Source organism: Mustelus asterias, chromosome 20, assembly GCF_964213995.1.
Source record: "Mustelus asterias chromosome 20, sMusAst1.hap1.1, whole genome shotgun sequence".
NCBI classification, from domain to species: domain Eukaryota; kingdom Metazoa; phylum Chordata; class Chondrichthyes; order Carcharhiniformes; family Triakidae; genus Mustelus; species Mustelus asterias.
The window spans coordinates 17555578-17574500 of NC_135820.1; the positions used below are offsets into that span (position 1 = coordinate 17555578).

General features: G+C 45.4%; 1 protein-coding gene across 1 annotated transcript; it reads left to right on the forward strand.

Moving 5' to 3' along the window:
* The first annotated feature begins 2123 nt into the window (after positions 1 to 2123).
* On the forward strand, positions 2124 to 14333 carry LOC144508412 (phosphoenolpyruvate carboxykinase, cytosolic [GTP]-like). The gene is made up of 9 exons (XM_078236297.1): positions 2124 to 2262; positions 4982 to 5237; positions 6194 to 6375; positions 7409 to 7612; positions 7752 to 7939; positions 9920 to 10082; positions 10228 to 10584; positions 12105 to 12200; positions 12925 to 14333. Exons 2-9 carry the CDS (start codon positions 5014 to 5016, stop codon positions 13377 to 13379), a joined length of 1869 nt encoding a protein of 622 aa, XP_078092423.1. The 5' UTR covers positions 2124 to 2262; positions 4982 to 5013; the 3' UTR covers positions 13380 to 14333.
* The last annotated feature ends 4590 nt before the right edge of the window (positions 14334 to 18923 follow it).

Sequence of the window (18923 nt, forward strand, 5' to 3'; positions counted from 1 at the left end):
AGGATGGTAGGGAGTGGGATAGCTTGATCTTGGTTTCAGATGAAGGTCGGCACAACATCGTGGGCCGAAGGGCCTGTTCTGTGCTGTACTGTTCTATGTTCTATGTAAGCCATTCTATTCTATTAAATCACCCAATTTTAGGGAGATGGTTGCGTAGTGGTAATATCACTGGATCAGTAATCCAGCGGCCCAGGCTAATGCTCTGGGGCATAGGTTCAAATCCCAGCTTGGCCGCTGGTGGAAGTTGAGTTCAATTAATAAAAAGCCCGGAACTGAAAGCTAATCTCAGAGATGAAACTATCATCCATTTGTTATAAAAACCCATCTGGTTCACTGATGCCTTTCTGGAAAGACATCTACCATCCTTACCTGGTATGGCCTACACCCAAGTGCAGAGCCACAGCAATGAAGTTGATGCTTCACTGTCCCTCTGAAATGGGCTAGAAGCTCCTCAGTTGAATGGGCAATAATTGCTGGCCTTGCCAGAGATGCCCACATCCCAAGAAAGAATTCTTAGAAATCACCAGGGTAACTGTAATTTACTGATGCTGCTTTGAGGGATAAATATTGGCCATGACACAGGGAGAACCTCAAAATGGTGCAACAGGATCCTTTACCCGATCCACAAAATGAGATTTCCCAACAGTGTAGCACTCCCTCAGTGTGGCACAGAAGTGTCAGTCTGGATTATGTGTCAAAGAGGTGGTGGTGGCCTAGTGGAATTATCGCTCAACTATTAATCCAGAAAATCAGCTAAAGCTCAGGGGACCTGGGTTCAAATTCCACCACGGCAGATGGTGGAATTTGAATTCAACAAAAAATAGCTGGAATTAAGAATCTACTGATGACCGTGAAACCATTGTTGATTGTTGGAAAAACCCATCTGGTTCACTAAAGTCCTTTCGGGAAGGAAATCTGCAGTCCTTATCTGGTCTGGCCTACATGTGACTCCAGAGCCACAGGTTGACTCTCAACTCTTCTTGGGCACCTAGGGATGGGCAATAAATGCTGGCCAGCCAGCGATGCCAATGTCCTATAAATAAATAAAATAAATGCTTGACGTTGGATTTGGACAAATCCTCTGACTGAGATGGTTGTCATAGAATCATAGAATCCTTACAGTGCAGAGGGAGGTCATTCGGCCCATTGAGTCTGTACCGACTACAATCCCACCAGACCCTATTCCCGTAACCCTGCATGTTTACACTGCTAATCCCTCTGACACTAAGGTCAATTTAGCACGGCCAATCAAACTAACCCGCACATCTTTGGGTTGTGAGAGGAAACCGGAGCACCCGGAGGAAACGCACACAGACACGGGGAGAACCTGCAAACTCCACACACACAGTGACCCGAAGCTGGAATTGAACCGGGGACCCTGGCACTGTGAGGCAGCAATGCTATCCACCGTGCCACTGTACTTGCCACACTTTATCATTTAACTATTTCCCGGGATTTCGATGTGTTTGTTTCAGACAGTTTTAAATCAGAACCAACACACTCACCTCTCTCACAACAACAGAAACGACATGAAATGCTGGTGTGGATATTTCATAGAACCATGGAATCTTTCAGTGCAGAAGGAGGCCATTCGGCCCATCAAGTCTGCACCGGCCACAATCCCACCCAGGCCCTATCCCCGAAACCCCACATATTTACCCTTCCAATCCCTCTAACATACACATCCGGGACACTCAGGGCAATTTAGTAAGGCCAATCAACCTAAACCTCACATCTTTGGATCTTTGGAAACGCACACAGACACGGAGAATGTACAAACTCCACACAGACAGCGACCCGAGGCCGGAATTGAACTCAGGTCCCTGGCACTGTGAGACAGCAGTGCTAACCACTGTGCCACCATATCATAATTTAGCATTATGATTTGGCCCACTCAGTGAGGGTTATAATTGGTCCAACTCTGGGACATATTGTGACACAGGCTTACCCAACATGTGGCTAGCTGTTGCATTTCACTAATGAAACAGTCTGTGTTTTCTCCAGAGTTAATCATCGACTATGTACTGACATGTTTTGGAGGCAAGTCCAGGGCTCTTGCGAAGACAGAGTGTATCTTTGATGACACAACCAGGCACGTCTCTCTTGAGAGGGAGAGAGATTTGGAGGTCACTATGTGGGTAATATAAAAGGAGGGGGAAATCTCCCAGGAAAGCAGACCACTGATCAAGGCCCAGTCCATTGGAAGATATTCACTGCTCAATGCAAGAACAGCTGGAGGCAGAAGAGAACTGAAGAGATTCCCTGGTAAGTCAGAGCTGTAAAGGCTCATCAATCACTCCCTTTGTAAGAGGAGGAAGTGCGTTACAATTACTCTAGTTGTTAAGGTGCCCACCACACTGGATGACACCGGGAAGGAAGTGGTGCTGTGTCTTTGCACAAGATTTGAATGGGAATATGCCGGAATTTTACCTGCACGCCCTCCCCCAGAATTGGGGCGGACAAGGCTCGCAGAACGGAATTCTCTGTTGGCCTTGGGCAGGATTTTCCGAGCCTCATCCAAGCGAGGTCATAAAATCCCAGCAATACTGAGTCTATCCACAGAATTGTGTATGTTAGGAGATGAAGCGTGAATGCTTTAGGATTAGGAGTAATTCAGAGCAATGGGTTTGAATTATTCAAACATGAACGATCTTTAGCTCTGAAGAAGGGTCATCCGGACTTGAAACGTTGGTTCTATTCTCTCCCACAGATGCTGACAGACCTGCTGAGTTTTGCCAGAATTTTCTGTTTTTGTTTCAGAATCCAGTATCTATTTTTTCTTTATAAACGATCTTTACCTTTTCTGGAGAAGTGAAGATGTACATTTATACAGTGTTTTTATGCGTTGGTTCAATATTGCGGTTGTTGAAGTCTCTGTATCAGCTCTTCACACATGTGAAGTGGTGATGACCTAATGGTATTATCACTAGACTATTAATCCAGAAACTCAGCTAATGTTCTGGGGTCCCGGGTTCGAATCCCGCCACGACAGCTGGTGAAATTTGAATTCAATAAAAAATATCTGGAATTTAGAATCTACTGATGACCATGAAACCATTGTTGGAAAGACCCAGCTGGTTCACTAATGTCCTTACCTGGTCTGGCCTACATGTGACTCCAGAGCCACGGCAATGTGGTTGACTCTCAGCTGCTCTCTGAACAAGGGCAACTAGGATTGTTGACAATAAAAGGCTTTTCTCAGCAAAATGCATAAAAAATTCTGACACACTGTAATGGAGTTCACTTTTCCTTAGCTTCAAGTGGCGGTGATAGCATCAGTATAGGTCCATCTCAGGAATACCAGATTTTGCCGAATAACTCCTTTTCCCATGGAGCATTGGGATGGTTTCCCATGTTGACAATGATGTCTAGATGCAAGTTGTACTGGATTTATATTCTCGTGGTTTCAGTCACATTGCAGCTGAATGAATATAAACCCAATTATCCACATAGAATCCCTACAGTGCAGAAGTAGGCCATTCGGCCCATCGAGCCTGCACTGACAACAATCTCACCCAGGCCCTATCCCCGTAACCCCTGTATTTACCCTTGACACCAAGGGGCAATTTAGCATGGCCAATCCACCTAGCCTGCACATCTTTGGAATGTGGAAGGAAACCGGAGCACCCGGAGGAAACCCATGCAGACATGGGGAGAACGTGCAAACTCCACACGGATAATAACCTGAGGCTGGAATCGAACCCGGGTCCCAGGCACTGTAAGGCAGCAATGCTAAGCACTGTACCACCATGCCGCCCTATCATGGACAATGAAATATACCATACTAAATAAATAGAGAATACAGGTAGATTGCAGCAAATCCAGCTACATATCCGAACACCAGCAGTGTCCAAAACTCCGATATTTTTATAATGGGCTGTACATTCATTTTAAATGAGTAAAATTAAAAAGTAAACTTAACTGGGCAATTTGGCTAGGCACTGCATTAGAATCAGAGAATTATAGAATCCGTACAGTGCAGAAGGAGGCCATTTGGCCCGCTGAGTCTGCACTGACCCTCTGAAAGAGCATCTTACCCAGACCCTATCCCGTGACCCCAAGTACTTACGCCACTAATCCCCCTAACCTACACATCTTGGGATAATCAGATGCAATCTTGGGACAATTTCACATGGCCAATCCACCGAACCTGCGCATATTTGGACTGTGGGAGGAAACCAGAGCACCCAGAGGAAACCCACGCAGACAGGGGGAGAATGTGCAAACGCCAGAAAGACAGTGACGTGAGGGCGGAATTGAACCCGGGTCTCCAGTGCCTTGAGGCAGCAGTGCTAACCACTGTTCCACCGTGCCGCCCGGACTCACAGCGGAGATCACTGTAACTTTCCAATTCTGATCAAATACCTTTTTCTGGATGTGTCACCTTCTTAGCTTTTCTTTTCCCTGATCTTGCAATTCCAAGCACCCCTTCATTTGCCTTATAATCCATAAATAGAATTGTAAATCATGTTGAGAAAGGTAAATAATGAGTTGTGGTTGTGGTGTCCCTGTTCTCTCACTGTTAATATTCTAGATTCCATTGCAATTTTTAACAATAACAGAATGTGCAGAGCATGATTATTCAGTGGAAGAACACACTGACTGAAATGGAGTTTGTGGACACAACGTACCAGCCCAATGCATAAGAAGTATCAAAATATTGGGGCCTGGAATGCGCTGCCAAGTAGGGTGGTGGAGGCAGACACGCTGGCATCGTTTAAGACTTACCTGGATAGTCACATGAGCAGCCTGGGAATGGAGGGATACAGACGAATGGTCTGGTTGGACCAAGGAGCGGCACAGGCTTGGAGGGCCGAAGGGCCTGTTTCCTGTGCTGTACTGTTCTTTGTTCTTTGTTCTATATCAGAAGCCACTAAATAAAAGCAACCTGACCATTCGAGAATGAACTTCACGTGTTGCTCAGTGACAAGACACAAGTGCATTCTGACCGCTCTAAGCAGTGCCGTAATGATTGTTTTACAGGTTGTTGAGGGCCCATTTCTCGAAGAAGCCATGGCACCACAGCTCCAGTCTGCACCCCGGCTCCCTCTGAATGTGGTTCAGGGGGATCTGAACGCACTGAGCTCTGCAGTGAGAGACTTTGTCGAGGAAAGTGCAAAGCTGTGTCAACCAGACAGCATCCACATCTGTGACGGCAGTGAGGAAGAAAACAGGCAGATTCTGTCCCTGATGGAAGAGCAAGGGATGATCAAACGCTTACGCAAGTATGAGAACTGGTGAGTATCTTTCTCCTCTCCACGTTTTGGTAAAGTTTTATTGCGCTTGCCAATTCTAGGCAGCAATGTTTCCGTTTTGCATCAGCAACAAGCACTCCCAGCTCAGGTATCCCAGGGTAACATGCAGAGCACACTCGCTCTACAATGTCCCGCCAACATGCATCAGCAATAGCTTCAGAAGACTATTTGCTGCTCTACCAGTGCAGCGCTTCCATTCACCAAACCTGCTGCTTATATCTCCTGGGTGAGATTGCTGGGTCAGTGTGCAGACAATTCACTGTGCACACATTCATTTCTTTTGCCCTTAATGGCACAAAAGGTGAATGGACGGAGAACCTGGCACCTGCAACACAAGGGAGAGATTTCCTGTGACTGTAAAATGACATGAAGGGCCACACAAATCATTTAACTGTATAACAGTGGATACAAACCAGAAAGAAGCGAATTAATTTAGAAGATTCAAAGCTGCACTATGATTGTAAAATAATTTAAAGCTATAGCAGATTTCTACAGAGACAATCAGAACTAGTCCAGGACAAACACACTGACACACACACTGACACACACACAGACACACGCTCACACACATGCACACACTGACACATACAAACACACTGACACACACACATGCACACACTGATACACTCACACACAAACGCACACACTGACATACACAAACACACTGACACACACACATGTACACACACTGATCCACTCACACATACATGCACACACTGACACACACAAACAAACACACAGACACACAAACACACATACACAAATCCATTACACTCAGTCTCGGTCAGTTTGGACACATGAAGTAACTGGTCTAAGTTCCAGCCTCCAATTCTGAATCACCACACACGGCCTGGATGTATTATTGAATTGTGATGATGACTGACATCTTAAAGCTGGACTCACTGTGACTGAATTGGATTAATTTTTGTTCTTTCCAGCTGGTTAGCTCGCACAGACCCCCGGGATGTTGCTCGTGTGGAGAGTAAAACTGTGATTATAACCCCTGAACAGAGAGACACCATTCCCACAGCAAAGAGTGGAGTTAGCCAGCTCGGACGCTGGCTGTCGGAGAAGGAGTTTGAAAAGGCATTCGATGCCCGATTCCCAGACTGTATGAAAGGTACAGACATTCATTCAATCTGGGTTATTTCTGGGCTATTCTATCTGCACACAGACTTGTGAGTGATTATTTAATAAAGGTGTGGTGATTATATCACAGTTATTGACTCCTCAGTGTGGACCGTATCACACTAAAGTTATCCAACCATTCTGTTCACCTGCTTCTCACGCTGTACAATACCTTAGCCAGGGGTTCCTGAACTATTGAGGAGGAGCCAGGATCTCTGCTGTTAACTGTGACAGCTTCTGACTTAGTTACATTGCAGACAAACCTCCTATCTGCACCATTCAGCTGTCCTAACTACAGTGCTGTGGTTGGCAGACATGCCCATTCCGGGGAGTCGCAGCAGCTGGCATGAACAGTACACAATGCAGATCGTAGAATCATAGAATCCCTACAGTGCAGAAGAGGCCATTCGGCCCATCGAGTCTGCACTGACTCTCTGAAAGAGTGTTGTACCAGGCTCTCTCCCCTGCCCTGTCCCTGTAACCCCACACATTCACCATGGCTAATTCACCTAACCTGCACATCTTTGGACTGTGGGAGGAAACCGGAGCACCCGGAGGAAACCCACACAGACACAGGGAGAACGGGCAAACTCCACACAAACAGTGACCCGAGGATAGAATTGGACTTGGATCCCAGGAGCTGTGAGGCATCAGTGCCAACCACTGTGTCACCGTGTTGCCAGCAACCGAAATCAAAGGAACTTTTATCCCCGTCTCTCTGTCTCAGTACGGGTTGTACAAATGAGAGGTGGAAGGGAGCTTGGTGTTTGGATCATAGGTGGAAATTCTGAACTCCATTCTTATGGTTATATCCTCATCCCAATCCATTGGTGAGATAACTATCTTGGTGTTACTCAGGATATTTGTTATTCCACCTGTATTGCTGTAAATGCTTTAATAGTCAGTGTCTGGGCTGGGTTGATGACAGTATCTGAGTTTAATTTTGAATTTATAAGGATTTAAAGAGCAAGCAAATTCCATCCCAGAATAGTCTCAGCAACAATTTTCTTCCTGTCAATCTTTAGGCCGAACAATGTACCTGATTCCATTCAGCATGGGACCTGTGGGGTCTCCTCTGTCCAAGATCGGGATCCAGCTGACCGATTCACCGTATGTCGTGGCTAGCATGAGAATCATGACCCGCATGGGATCATCTGTACTGGAGACCCTGAGGACTGGCCAGTTTGTCAAATGTCTTCATTCAGTCGGATGCCCCTTACCGCTAAAGAGTGAGTTTGGATTCAGCATTTTGGAATGAATGATAGTTCTGTGCGTGCGATGGGGGGGAGGGAAGGGGAGAGGGGGCTTTTCCTTTGATCCAGCAGATTTTTATCCAGCTTTGGGTGACAATCCATCTCTTGTCCTTAGGGCCACTGGTCAATAACTGGGCCTGCAATCCCGAGCTGACACTGGTCGCCCACATACCTCAGCGCAGGGAGATTATTTCATTCGGGAGTGGTTATGGAGGCAACTCGCTGCTGGGGAAGAAGTGTTTCGCTCTGCGCATCGCCTCCAGGGTTGCTCAGGAAGAGGGTTGGCTGGCTGAGCACATGCTGGTAAGAATACAGGAGTTACTCTTTACTGGATCTTTAACAGCTGCAGTTGTAATAAAGCTCTCGCCCATGAAAGAAGCAAACTTCTGAAATAAGACAAATATCAGATTTAAGCTCTGCATTGAGATGTCAGCCTTGCTGGATTGATAAAGGTAAAGTTTTAAAGTTTATTGTCACAAGTAAGCTGACATTATCATTGCAATGAAGTTACTCTGAAAATCCCCCAGTCGCCACACACCGGCGCGTGGTCAGGTACACTGAGGGAGAATTTACCACGGCCATTGCAACACGTCTTTTGGACTGTGGGAGGAAACTGGAGAACCCGAAGGAAACCCACCCAGACATGGGGAGAACGCGCACTCCACACAGGCAGTGACCCAAGCTGGGAATTGAACCTGGGTAGAAGCAAAAGATGCTGGAATCTGAAACAGAAAAGAAATGGACACTTTTATCACCTCTTTCAGCCATTATTTACATTCCTTTTGTCCTATTACAGCCCCCCTCCCCAAACCTCATAGTATAAATCTTTTTTGATTTTCTTTGCTTTTAGCTCTGACAAAGGGTCATCCAGACTCAAAACGTTGGCTCTATTCTCTCTCCACAGATGCTGTCAGACCTGCTGAGATTTTCCAGTGATTTCTGTTTTTGAGTTGAACCTGGGTCCCTGGCTTTCATGAGGCAGCAGTGCTAACCACTGTGCCATCATGCCATCGCTCTGATACTGATAGAGGTGATAGTTCTCGTACCTCCCATCGGAGGCGAATGATCCAAGTTTCCCCTCCAGATACTTGAGGACATAATCCGGGTTTGACAATCCAGTCAGTACTGTAGGAGTGCTGCATAGTCATGGCTGACATCTTTCAGATGAGATATTAAACTGAAGCTATCTCTGGACTCTCATGTAGGTATAAAAGATTTCACGGCATCATTTTGAAGGATAAAGGATGAATTTTCTCATCCTGTTTATCTGGTAATATTTATCCCTTAACCAATGTCACTAAAACTAGTTGATTTGGCCATTCACTATCTGTTTGTGGGATCTTGCTATGCACTTACTAGGTGCTATGTTTCTGATATCACATCAGTCACTATGCTTCAAAAGTATGCCAGTTTCTGGAATGTTCTTTGGGCCATCCTGAGGTATTTGAAAGGTGCTATATAAATGCAAATTCAGCCACTGACGAGTCGCTAGACAATGATTCATGTTTCTCAGTCTCACACAGAGCTGAATAATGTTTGAACTTTAGGTTAAATGAAGCGTTTCAGGTGCATCATTACTGGAAGAATTTAAATCATTTGGGATCAGCCATGCGAGATAAAGGGTGAGGCAGTGGTGTAGTGATAATGTCACAGTGCTAGTAATCCAGAGACCCAGGGGAGTTCTCTGGGGACCCATGTTCGAATCCCACCACAGCAGATGGTGAAATTTAAATTCAATTAAAAAAAGGAATTAAAAATCTATTGGTGAGCATTGAAACTAGAAACAGGCCTGCTCCACTATTCATTTTGTCATGGCTGATCATCAAATTTAATATCCTGATTCCACCTTCCTCCAAATCCCTTCAGCTCCAAGAGCTATATATGTTTTCTTCTTGAAATCACACAGTCACATTGTCAATTGTCGTAAAACCCCATCCGTTTCACTAATGTCCTTTGGGGAAGGAAATCTGCCATCCATACCAGGTCTGGCCTACATGTGACTCCAGATCCACAGCAATGGCCTACTCTCTGAAATGGCCTAGAACACATTTCAAGGGTATTTAGGGGGTGGCAATAAATGCTGGCCCAGCCAGCAACACCCACATCCCTGAAGGAATAAAGTAAATGGTGCAGAAATACTCAGCAATGCTAGGTTGTTCCTCCTATGTCAGTGTGAACACACACACTGCGTGTCCCATGCTGCACGTATGAGAAATGTAGATTAGACTGTAGGGTCAGCGAATGGACATCATTTGCTCATCAGCTTCTCCTCTCCCTCCCCAGATCCTGGGAGTGACCAATCCCAAAGGTCAGAAGAAGTACATTGCTGCTGCCTTCCCCAGTGCCTGTGGGAAAACAAACATGGCCATGATGAATCCCACATTGCCTGGCTGGAAGGTAGAGTGTGTGGGAGATGACATTGCCTGGATGAAATTCGATGAACAAGGTTTGTTTCTCTCAGCTTCTCTCTATAGTTTAAGGCAGATGTGAAATGATTCAATGAGGAAAGTGATTACTCTGTATTGAAGGTGCATTGCCTGGTGAAAGCCCAGTCACTTTATTAATACCTCCCTTACGGGACCTTCCCACAGGTAACCTGAGAGCAATCAACCCAGAAAATGGCTTCTTTGGTGTGGCGCCCGGAACGTCTGTCAAAACAAACCCAAACGCAATGAAAACCATCAGCAAGAACACCATTTTCACCAACGTAGCAGAGACCAGCGATGGAGGGGTTTACTGGGAAGGAATCGATGACAATCTGCCCCCCGGCGTCACCGTGACTTCATGGAAAAACAAAGCGTGGAGTCCAGAGGATGGAGAGTCATGTTCGCACCCCAACTCCAGGTTCTGTACTCCTGCCAGACAATGTCCGATCATCGACCCAGACTGGGAGTCTCCTGAAGGAGTTCCCATTGAAGGGATTGTCTTTGGAGGACGCAGGCCAAAAGGTACAATAGTGGAATGTATAGAACAACACAGCTAAATATTCGGGTGTTAGATCGAGTCAGCTGCGCTGGTGCTGTGTTGGAAAGCTGCTCAGGGAGCTCAGGAAGTCTGGCAGTAGACATTTAGTGAAATGCTGTAACTGGGATGGCTGCGTAACAGTATTAAAACATACGTGTGATGTGAGCAGTGGATAACAGACTGTTACATAGGAATCACATAGTACTTACAGCAGGCCATTCGGCCCAACAGGTCTATGTTAGTGTTGATTCTGCACTAGTCTGCTTCCTCTTCACCCCCATTTCACCCCCATTTCACCCTATCAGCAGATTCATGTCTGCTTCGACTCTGGCAAGTGCTTACATAATCTTAAAAATCCCTGTGTTTGGACATCCCTCATTCTTCTATTGCTTAACAAAGGAACCTCAATCTTTTCCATCTTCCCTGATAGCTACAACCTCTCAATTCCACTATTGTGTTTGTAAATCTTGTTTAAACATCTCTGGTGCCTGTGTCCTTTTCATAAAATGGAGACTGGAACTGTGTCACAAAAACAGAAAATGCTGAAAATCTCTGCTGGTCAGACAGCATCTGTAGAGAGAGAGAGAATATAGCCAACGTTTCAGAGACCATTCAGCCCATCAAATCTGCACTGACAACAATCCCATCCTATCCCTGTAATCCCACGTATTTACCCTAAGGGGACACTAAGGGGCAATTTAACATGACCAATCCACCTAACCTGCACATCTTTGGAGTTTGGTAGGAAACCGGAGCACCCGGAGGAAACCCACCCAACCACAGGAAGAACATGCAAACTCCACAAAGTGGTCGGAATTCTACTGCCTCGCCTGCCCCAGCATCGGTGAGGGCGAGGCTTGCAGAATGGCATTCTCCATTGGCCTCAGGTGGAATCGTACGAACCTCGGGCAGGCAAGGCGGTAAAATTCTGGCAAGACAGCCCCCCGAGGCCAGAATTGAACCTGGATCCCTGATACTGCGAAGCAGTAATGCTAACCAGTATTACTGGTTAGTATTACTGTGCCACCGTGCCAGCTTGTTTCAAGTCTAGATCACTCTTTATCAGCTCTGACAAAGGGTCATCTAGCCTCAAAACGTTGACTCTATTCTCTCTCCACAGATGCTGTCAGACCTGCTGAAATTTTCCAGCATTTTCTGTTTTTGTTTCAGATTCCAGCATCTGCAGTATTTTGCTTTTGTCTCACTGGAACTGTGTACAGTATTCCAGTTATGGTCGAACAAATCCTCTCCCACTTTAACATAACTTATCTGCTTTGCAGTTCTATCCTGTTAGTAACTAACCTCAATGCCCTATTGTTTATTTTGATCAGATTAAACTGCACAACTGCCGTTTGGAATTTTGTAAACATGTCTCTCAGTTTAGTGCTTATTTTCCAAAGAGTGTGAAGCTTTCTTTAGTCTGCCTCTACTAAGATATACTCATTCACACTTATGTGTATTGAAGTTCATTAGTTCAAAGACATTCTTGGTCATTCTGTTCCAGGCGTCCCTCTGGTTTATGAAGCTTTCAACTGGCAGCATGGTGTTTTCATCGGAGCAGCCATGAGATCAGAGGCTACAGCTGCAGCAGAACACAAAGGTATGAGAGTAACACTGGGAAACAACACTGGCACACTGGGGAACAACACTGGCACACTGGGAACAACACTGGCACACTGGGGAACAACACTAGCACACTCGGGAACAACACTGGCACACTGGGGAACAACACTAGCACACTGGGGAACAACACTAGCACACTCGGGAACAACACTGGCACACTGGGGAACAACACTAGCACACTGGGGAACAACACTAGCACACTCGGGAACAACACTGGCACACTGGGGAACAACACTAGCACACTGGGGAACAACACTAGCACACTGGGGAACAACACTAGCACACTCGGGAACAACACTAGCACACTCGGGAACAATAATGGGACACTGGGAAACAACACTGGGACATTGGGAACAACATTGGCACACTGGGGAACAACATTGGGTCACTGGGGAACAACACTGGACACTGGGAAACAACACTGGACACTGGGAAACAACACTGGGACACTGGGAAACAACACAGGGACACTGGGAAACTCAACGCTGGGACAATGGGAATACAAGTAGATGGGGAGTGAAAAACCTGCTAACATTCATTATCTACATGAAACAGAAAGCAGTCACTTTAGATTTGAAGTGAAATGGGCTGCTTAGGTTGTGGTGTTGTTTATCTCCATACAAACAAACGGTTAACTTGTGTAGTTCCTGTGTCACCCTCAGCACCAGTTCTTCATTGCTCCTTTTGTCATTGTTCCTCAGGGAAGGTCATTATGCACGACCCTTTCGCCATGCGGCCTTTCTTTGGGTACAACTTTGGCAAGTACCTATCGCACTGGCTCAGCATGGAGCACAGGAGCAACTCTAAACTCCCCAAGATCTTCCACGTCAACTGGTTCCGCAAAGATACTCAGAGCAACTTCCTGTGGCCGGGCTTCGGGGAGAACTGCCGAGTCCTGGAGTGGATGTTCCGGAGGATCGAGGGGGAGGATTGCGCCAAGCGCTCTCCTTTGGGCTTCGTTCCTGCAGACGGCGCCCTGAACCTCAAGGGCCTCGGTCAGGTCAACATGGGCGCACTCTTCAGTGTCGAGAAAGAATTCTGGGAAGAGGAAATAGAAGCAATCAGAAAATATTTTGAAGACCAAGTCAACACTGACCTTCCCAGCGATGTGGCCAATCAGCTGCTGCAGTTAAAACAAAGAATCAGTCTGTTGTAATGAGGGTGTCAAACAGATAAATAAGGATGCAACGCCTCTCCCCATGTGTCATCTGGTTCAGGGAGTGAGTAACTAATTTGCACAGGCTTGCAGCATCGACATCCCCAGGCCAACCATTGATCTGTGCTGGGTAAATTAATCTGACTCTGACAGATATCAGGGGCTGTCTTCCTTAATGTCTCATGGGTCAGGGAGGGGAAACTCGGCCAGATTTCCTGCTCTCAGTTGTTGCTTAATGATGTCTACTGCACAGACTCATTACTGTGTGTGTGTGTGTGTGTGCATGGCTGAGAGCGTGTGAGCAAGAGTGTGCGTGAGTGAGAGTGGTGTGAGTGTGTGTGAGTGTGTGTACATATGTGAATGTGAGCAAGCGAGTGTGTATGTGTGAAAGAGTGGGTGTATGTGAGTGAGTGAGTGAGTGAATGAGTGATTGTCTGAATGTACGTGTGTCTGTGTTTGCTGAATTATTCACGGTCAAGGCTCCTGTACAAGCCTGAAGTGGGATAAGGGGAGGGGAAGGGAAAGGGGTTGGGTGAGGGAGAGTAAATGGGACAGAGGGAGGAGGTGGGAGTGGGCCAAGTTCGAGCCAGGAGCATTCTCTGATTATCATTACACCTATAAAGATTGAAAGGATCATTATTCTGATTTAATTTTGGAGTATAATCAATGTATTTGACGTGGTTCATATAGTTGCATAGAATATTGTTGAAACGTGAATAGGAATTAGATTAGAATCAACTTTGCTTTAGTTTTGGAACAGCAGTTACAGCTAACTCTTGTTGAATATTACTGTAAACTCCAAAGGATTATGACATTTTGTTACTGGTCTCAAATTAATTCTTTTATTTTACATCAGGTTGTGCTTTGTTTTTGTAACTTATTATTTTTATTACCTGCATATTTTATAATATCAATGCTTTATTTAAGTCCCATTCATTAAAAAAAAACATTTTTACAACAGAAATGTCTTCTGTGCTCAGTACTGGAATGATAAAAGGTCTATGATAATCAGCAAAATATTTTCCCCTTGCCTGAGGCACTGAAATTGGTCAGCTAAGGATTAAGTCCTGTATAACATAAAGATCGCAAGTGTGAGGAACAATAAATGAGTTAGATTAATTACATACAAAATAATGAAACAAAAATAGACATCTTGCCCCATAAATACATTGATCTTCCCTATCATGGACTCTACCCCATCCATGGGTACAATGAATGGAAAGCTCGGTCAGTATATAAGGGCAGAAAGAATAAATGCTGATAAGATTTGGTGGATCAGTTTTTTTAAAAGTTTACTTAGTGTCACAAGTAGGCTTACATTAACACTGCAATGAAGTTACTGTGAAAATCCCCTAGTCCCCCCACTTTGGCACCTGTTTGAGTACACTGAGGGAGAATTTCACATGGCCAATGCACCTAACCCACACGTCTTTCGGACCGTGCGAGGAAACCAGAGCACCCGGAGGAAACCCACACAGACATGGGGAGAAAGTAAAGTTTAAAGTTTATTTATTAGTTACAAATAAGGTTTACATTAACACTGCAATGAAGCCACTTTGAAATTCCCCTAGTCACCACACTACGGTGCCTGTCCGTGTCAATGCACCTAACCAGTGCATCTTTCAGACTGTGGGAGGAAACTGGAGCACCCGGACGAAACCCACGCAGTCACAGAGAGAATGTGCAATTCTCCACACAGTGACCCAAGCCGGGAATTTAACCTGGGTCCCTGGCGCTGTGAGGCATCTGACAGGTGATTTTATAGAGGTGCAGGAGAAGGTTAAGGGAATGGAAAAGGTTAATCCTTTAACTAAACTGGATAAAGAGACACAAGTTCAGGTGAGTAAAATGCAATATTAGTCCTGATATCAGGAAGCTTTTCTTCATGCAGAAAATAACTAACGAATGGAAGTGAAACTCTGGAATGAAGCAAGGTTCGATTGAACTGTGTAATGGCAGGATGTTAGGGTTATTTGAAATGGATGAACAGAGATCATTGTCCTGCCAAATTATATCATTACAACTCTGGATAGGAGTTTAAACTATAGAGAAAAGGGAAGGAAATGTAGAAATCTAAAGAGAAAAGTTAAAGCAATTGAGCAGTTTAGCAAAACAGGGTTGAAACAGGAAATGACAGAGGACAGGATTTTCTGGCCGCGCTCGCCCCAAGACTGGAAAATCCCGCCGGGGTCAATGGACCTTTGCATAGTCCGCCCTGTCCGGTATGATTCACGTGGCAGGCCGGACGGGAAAATTCCACCCAGAGAGTTTAACAGGAATAGTGCATCAGCCAATGAAGTCCAAGCAAAGAAATGTGGTAAATAAAAATGATCGGCTCTTTATCTGAAGGCAGCAAGAATTTGTAATATGATAGATAACAAAATCTGTGCAGAATCTGCATGTTCCCCCTGTGTCTGCGTAGGTTTCCTAGTCACAAACTAGGAATGAATGGGTTTGATATCATTATGTGGAGATGCCGGCGTTGGACTGGGATAAGCACAGTAAGAACTCTCACAACACCAGGTTAAAGTCCAACAGGTTTATTTGCTACCAAATAAACCTGTTGGACTTTAACCTGGTGTTGTGAGACTTCTTACTTTGATATCATTGCCATTAGAAAGACATGGTTGCAAAGTTTCCATTTGGGAACTAAATATTTTCTAAGACTGCCCAAAGCCTGTCCACCATCTACAAGGCACAAGTTATGAGTGTGATGGAATACTAACCAGCACGTTTTTCGGACTGACGGAAGAAACTGGAGCACCCGGAGGAAACCGACGCAGACACAGGGGGAACATGCAGATTCTGCACAGACAGTGACCCAAGCCGGGAATCAGACCCGGGTCCCTGGCGCTGTGAGGCAGCAGTGCTAACCACTGTGCTGCCCATACATTACTTAAAACAGGGTTAATTAGTAATCTGACAGAGAAAGGTCCTCCTGGTGAAAACGAGCATAATACAATTAAATTCCATGTTATTTTTGATAGGAACATATTGTGATAACCATTGACTCAGAAACAGTAACAGAAATTAACATATGTAATTCTTTCAATCGTTTTGAAAAATAAGTATTTTTAATATACTTTTATGAATTTGCATCACCTGTAAAGGAATTAATTATAATTTTGGATAATGAGAAATACTGGTACTTGCAACCTGGTGACCTGTGACCTGGAAACAATATCAACAGGAAGAAGTCAAAAAAAGGAGGCCATGTTCCAGGCAGGCACAGAGAGGAAAGGGACAGTCTGGAGAGAGGAATGGGCCAGTGAACCGAGTCAGAGATCTGTATTCCTGAGTGGTTAGAAAGCTTGTTTCTAACTATTGCTGCTATTTCTACCATTTCTGAGTGAAAGATTGAATGCACAGAATTGGCCATAATGTAAAAAGGTAAATATATTTCTGGTGGATTCACGTTAGCAAAACTAATGGGAGCTGAGAGTTGAGAAGATTCTGGAAAGAAGTTTGCAATTGTGTAGAAGATTACACTGGCAGAATCTTGTTTATACCAAGTTGCTGCCTGTGGTAAATCCACTAAATCCTTGAAAGAAAGGGACAGGAATTCTGCCCAAGGAGGATCCAAGTTTGGAAGAACTTTGTGACTGAAATCAGTGCCATACAAGTGGAGTAGACTGCTGAGTAATCCCATTGGATATCATTGTTGTGTTATTCTAGATGTAATTTCGGGTTTATACCAATCATGATGTGTCTGTTAATTTATGTTTAATTTATATTGATTCTGATTTGTGTTGAAGTAAAAGTTACAAAAAGTGAAATCTTCTCCAGTAATTTCTTGATGGGGCGGGTGGGGGGGTGGGGGGGGGGGGGGGGGAGGGGGGGGAGGGGGGGGAGGGGGGGGGGGGGTGGGGGGGAGAGGGGGGGGCGGGGGGGGTGCAGTCATTCAGCAAATGTGTTTTTTTTTGGGTTACGGGTATCCACAGGGTTCATAACAATATTCAAATCCAAAACATAAGTCTTAAACTTCAAAAAAGCCAAACACACAAATACATAAAAGATACGTTGGTAAATAAGAAGTGAGAAACATTGAAGGAAATGATTCAAAGGGTGGGATTCTCCAGCCCTTCCCGCCAGTGGGATCTTCCTGTCCCTAAAGTACATCAGTTAACCAGATGGGTTTTTCTGACAATTGACAATGGTTTCATGGTTATCAGTAGATTCTTAATTCGAGAATTTTTATGGAATTGAAATTCCACCCTTTGCCATGGTGGGATTCGAACCCGGGTTCCCAGAATATGATCTGAGTTTCTGGATTAATAGTCTGGCCACTGCCTCCCCCTGCTGGATGGAACACCATGTGCTTTGGAAATAAAAGTTTGTAACCAAAAGCTTGTGCCTCACTACCGACTCTCCAAAGAACCAGGATTTGAAGCTAAAATCTAACAGTCTGAAGCCAGAATCCAACACAAGTCTATAGAAAGGAGCTAAACTAAATGTTGGTCTCTGCGAGGCAGAAATTATCATCACAGTTTAACAAATATTTTGGATGGAATTTAATGCCCTCCCTCGAGGGGCGTTTGGTAGTGGAGGATTTAAATGGTTGGGAGGGTGGTGGGTGAGGACCCCGCTACCTTTCCACCCCTACCCCGTATAATTCCGGGGTGTGAAGGCTCATGAACGATCTTTCTGTCCCGCTGCCGATTGAGACCCTTAATTGACCATGAATGCTCTTTTCTGAGTTTCATTCCCCCACTGCTGGGTTTTATCCACTGGCGAAGGGGGCTTGCCATGTAAGAAACCCAAAAACCACCCCTGTCAGGGCTTATTGAGGGCTTCTGGTGAGGTGGGGTGAGGGGTACCTGAATGAGTGACCCAGCATCAGGAACAAGGGGGGTGCCTGAGGAGAAACACCCACTTCCCATGCTGAAGACTCCCATCCCATGATCCCATCGCACCATTCCCCGCTGCCCTTAGCAATCCTGGGCCTCGCCAACAGCGCCACCACTCCTGCTGGCACTGCCAAGAAATGATGTGGAAATGCCAGCGTTGGACTGGGGTAAACACAGTAAGGAGTCTGACAACACCAGGTTAAAGTCCAACAGGTTTATTTGGTAGCAAACGCCACTAGCTTTCGGAGTGCTGCTCCTTTGTCAGATGGAGTGGAAATCTGCAGATTTCTGGATTATCTGCAGATTTCCACTCCATCTGACGAAGGAGCAGCATTCCGAAAGCGAGTGGCATTTGCAACCAAATAAACCTGTTGGACTTTAACCTGGTGTTGTTAGACTCCTTACTGCCAAGAAATGCATAGCTGCTGCCCTCTGATGGATTTCTATCCTGATTTCTGGGCAGGTCCACCACTGCCTGATTAGTACTTAATATAACAGGCCTTCCCAAAGCGAGTGACTCAGGACTCTCGCTGGCTCTCCAGCAAGACCCTTAACAATTCATCAAGAAAATAATCGCATGGGGAGGAGGCATGGAGGGCGAGGCAGTGGCACAGTGGTATTGTTACTGGACTAGGACTGGTCCAGAGAGCCAGAGCAAGATCTGGGGACCTGGGTTCAAATCCCACACAGTGGATGG

Bases quoted from the DNA above. Each gene is read 5' to 3' on its own strand.
- LOC144508412 (XM_078236297.1), top strand. From the start codon at position 5,014: ATGGCACCACAGCTCCAGTCTGCACCCCGGCTCCCTCTGAATGTGGTT. The intron at 7,613-7,751 runs GTGAGTTTGGAT...TCTTGTCCTTAG, and splicing joins ATGCCCCTTACCGCTAAAGA to GGCCACTGGTCAATAACTGG. The intron at 7,940-9,919 runs GTAAGAATACAG...CTCCCTCCCCAG, and splicing joins GGCTGGCTGAGCACATGCTG to ATCCTGGGAGTGACCAATCC.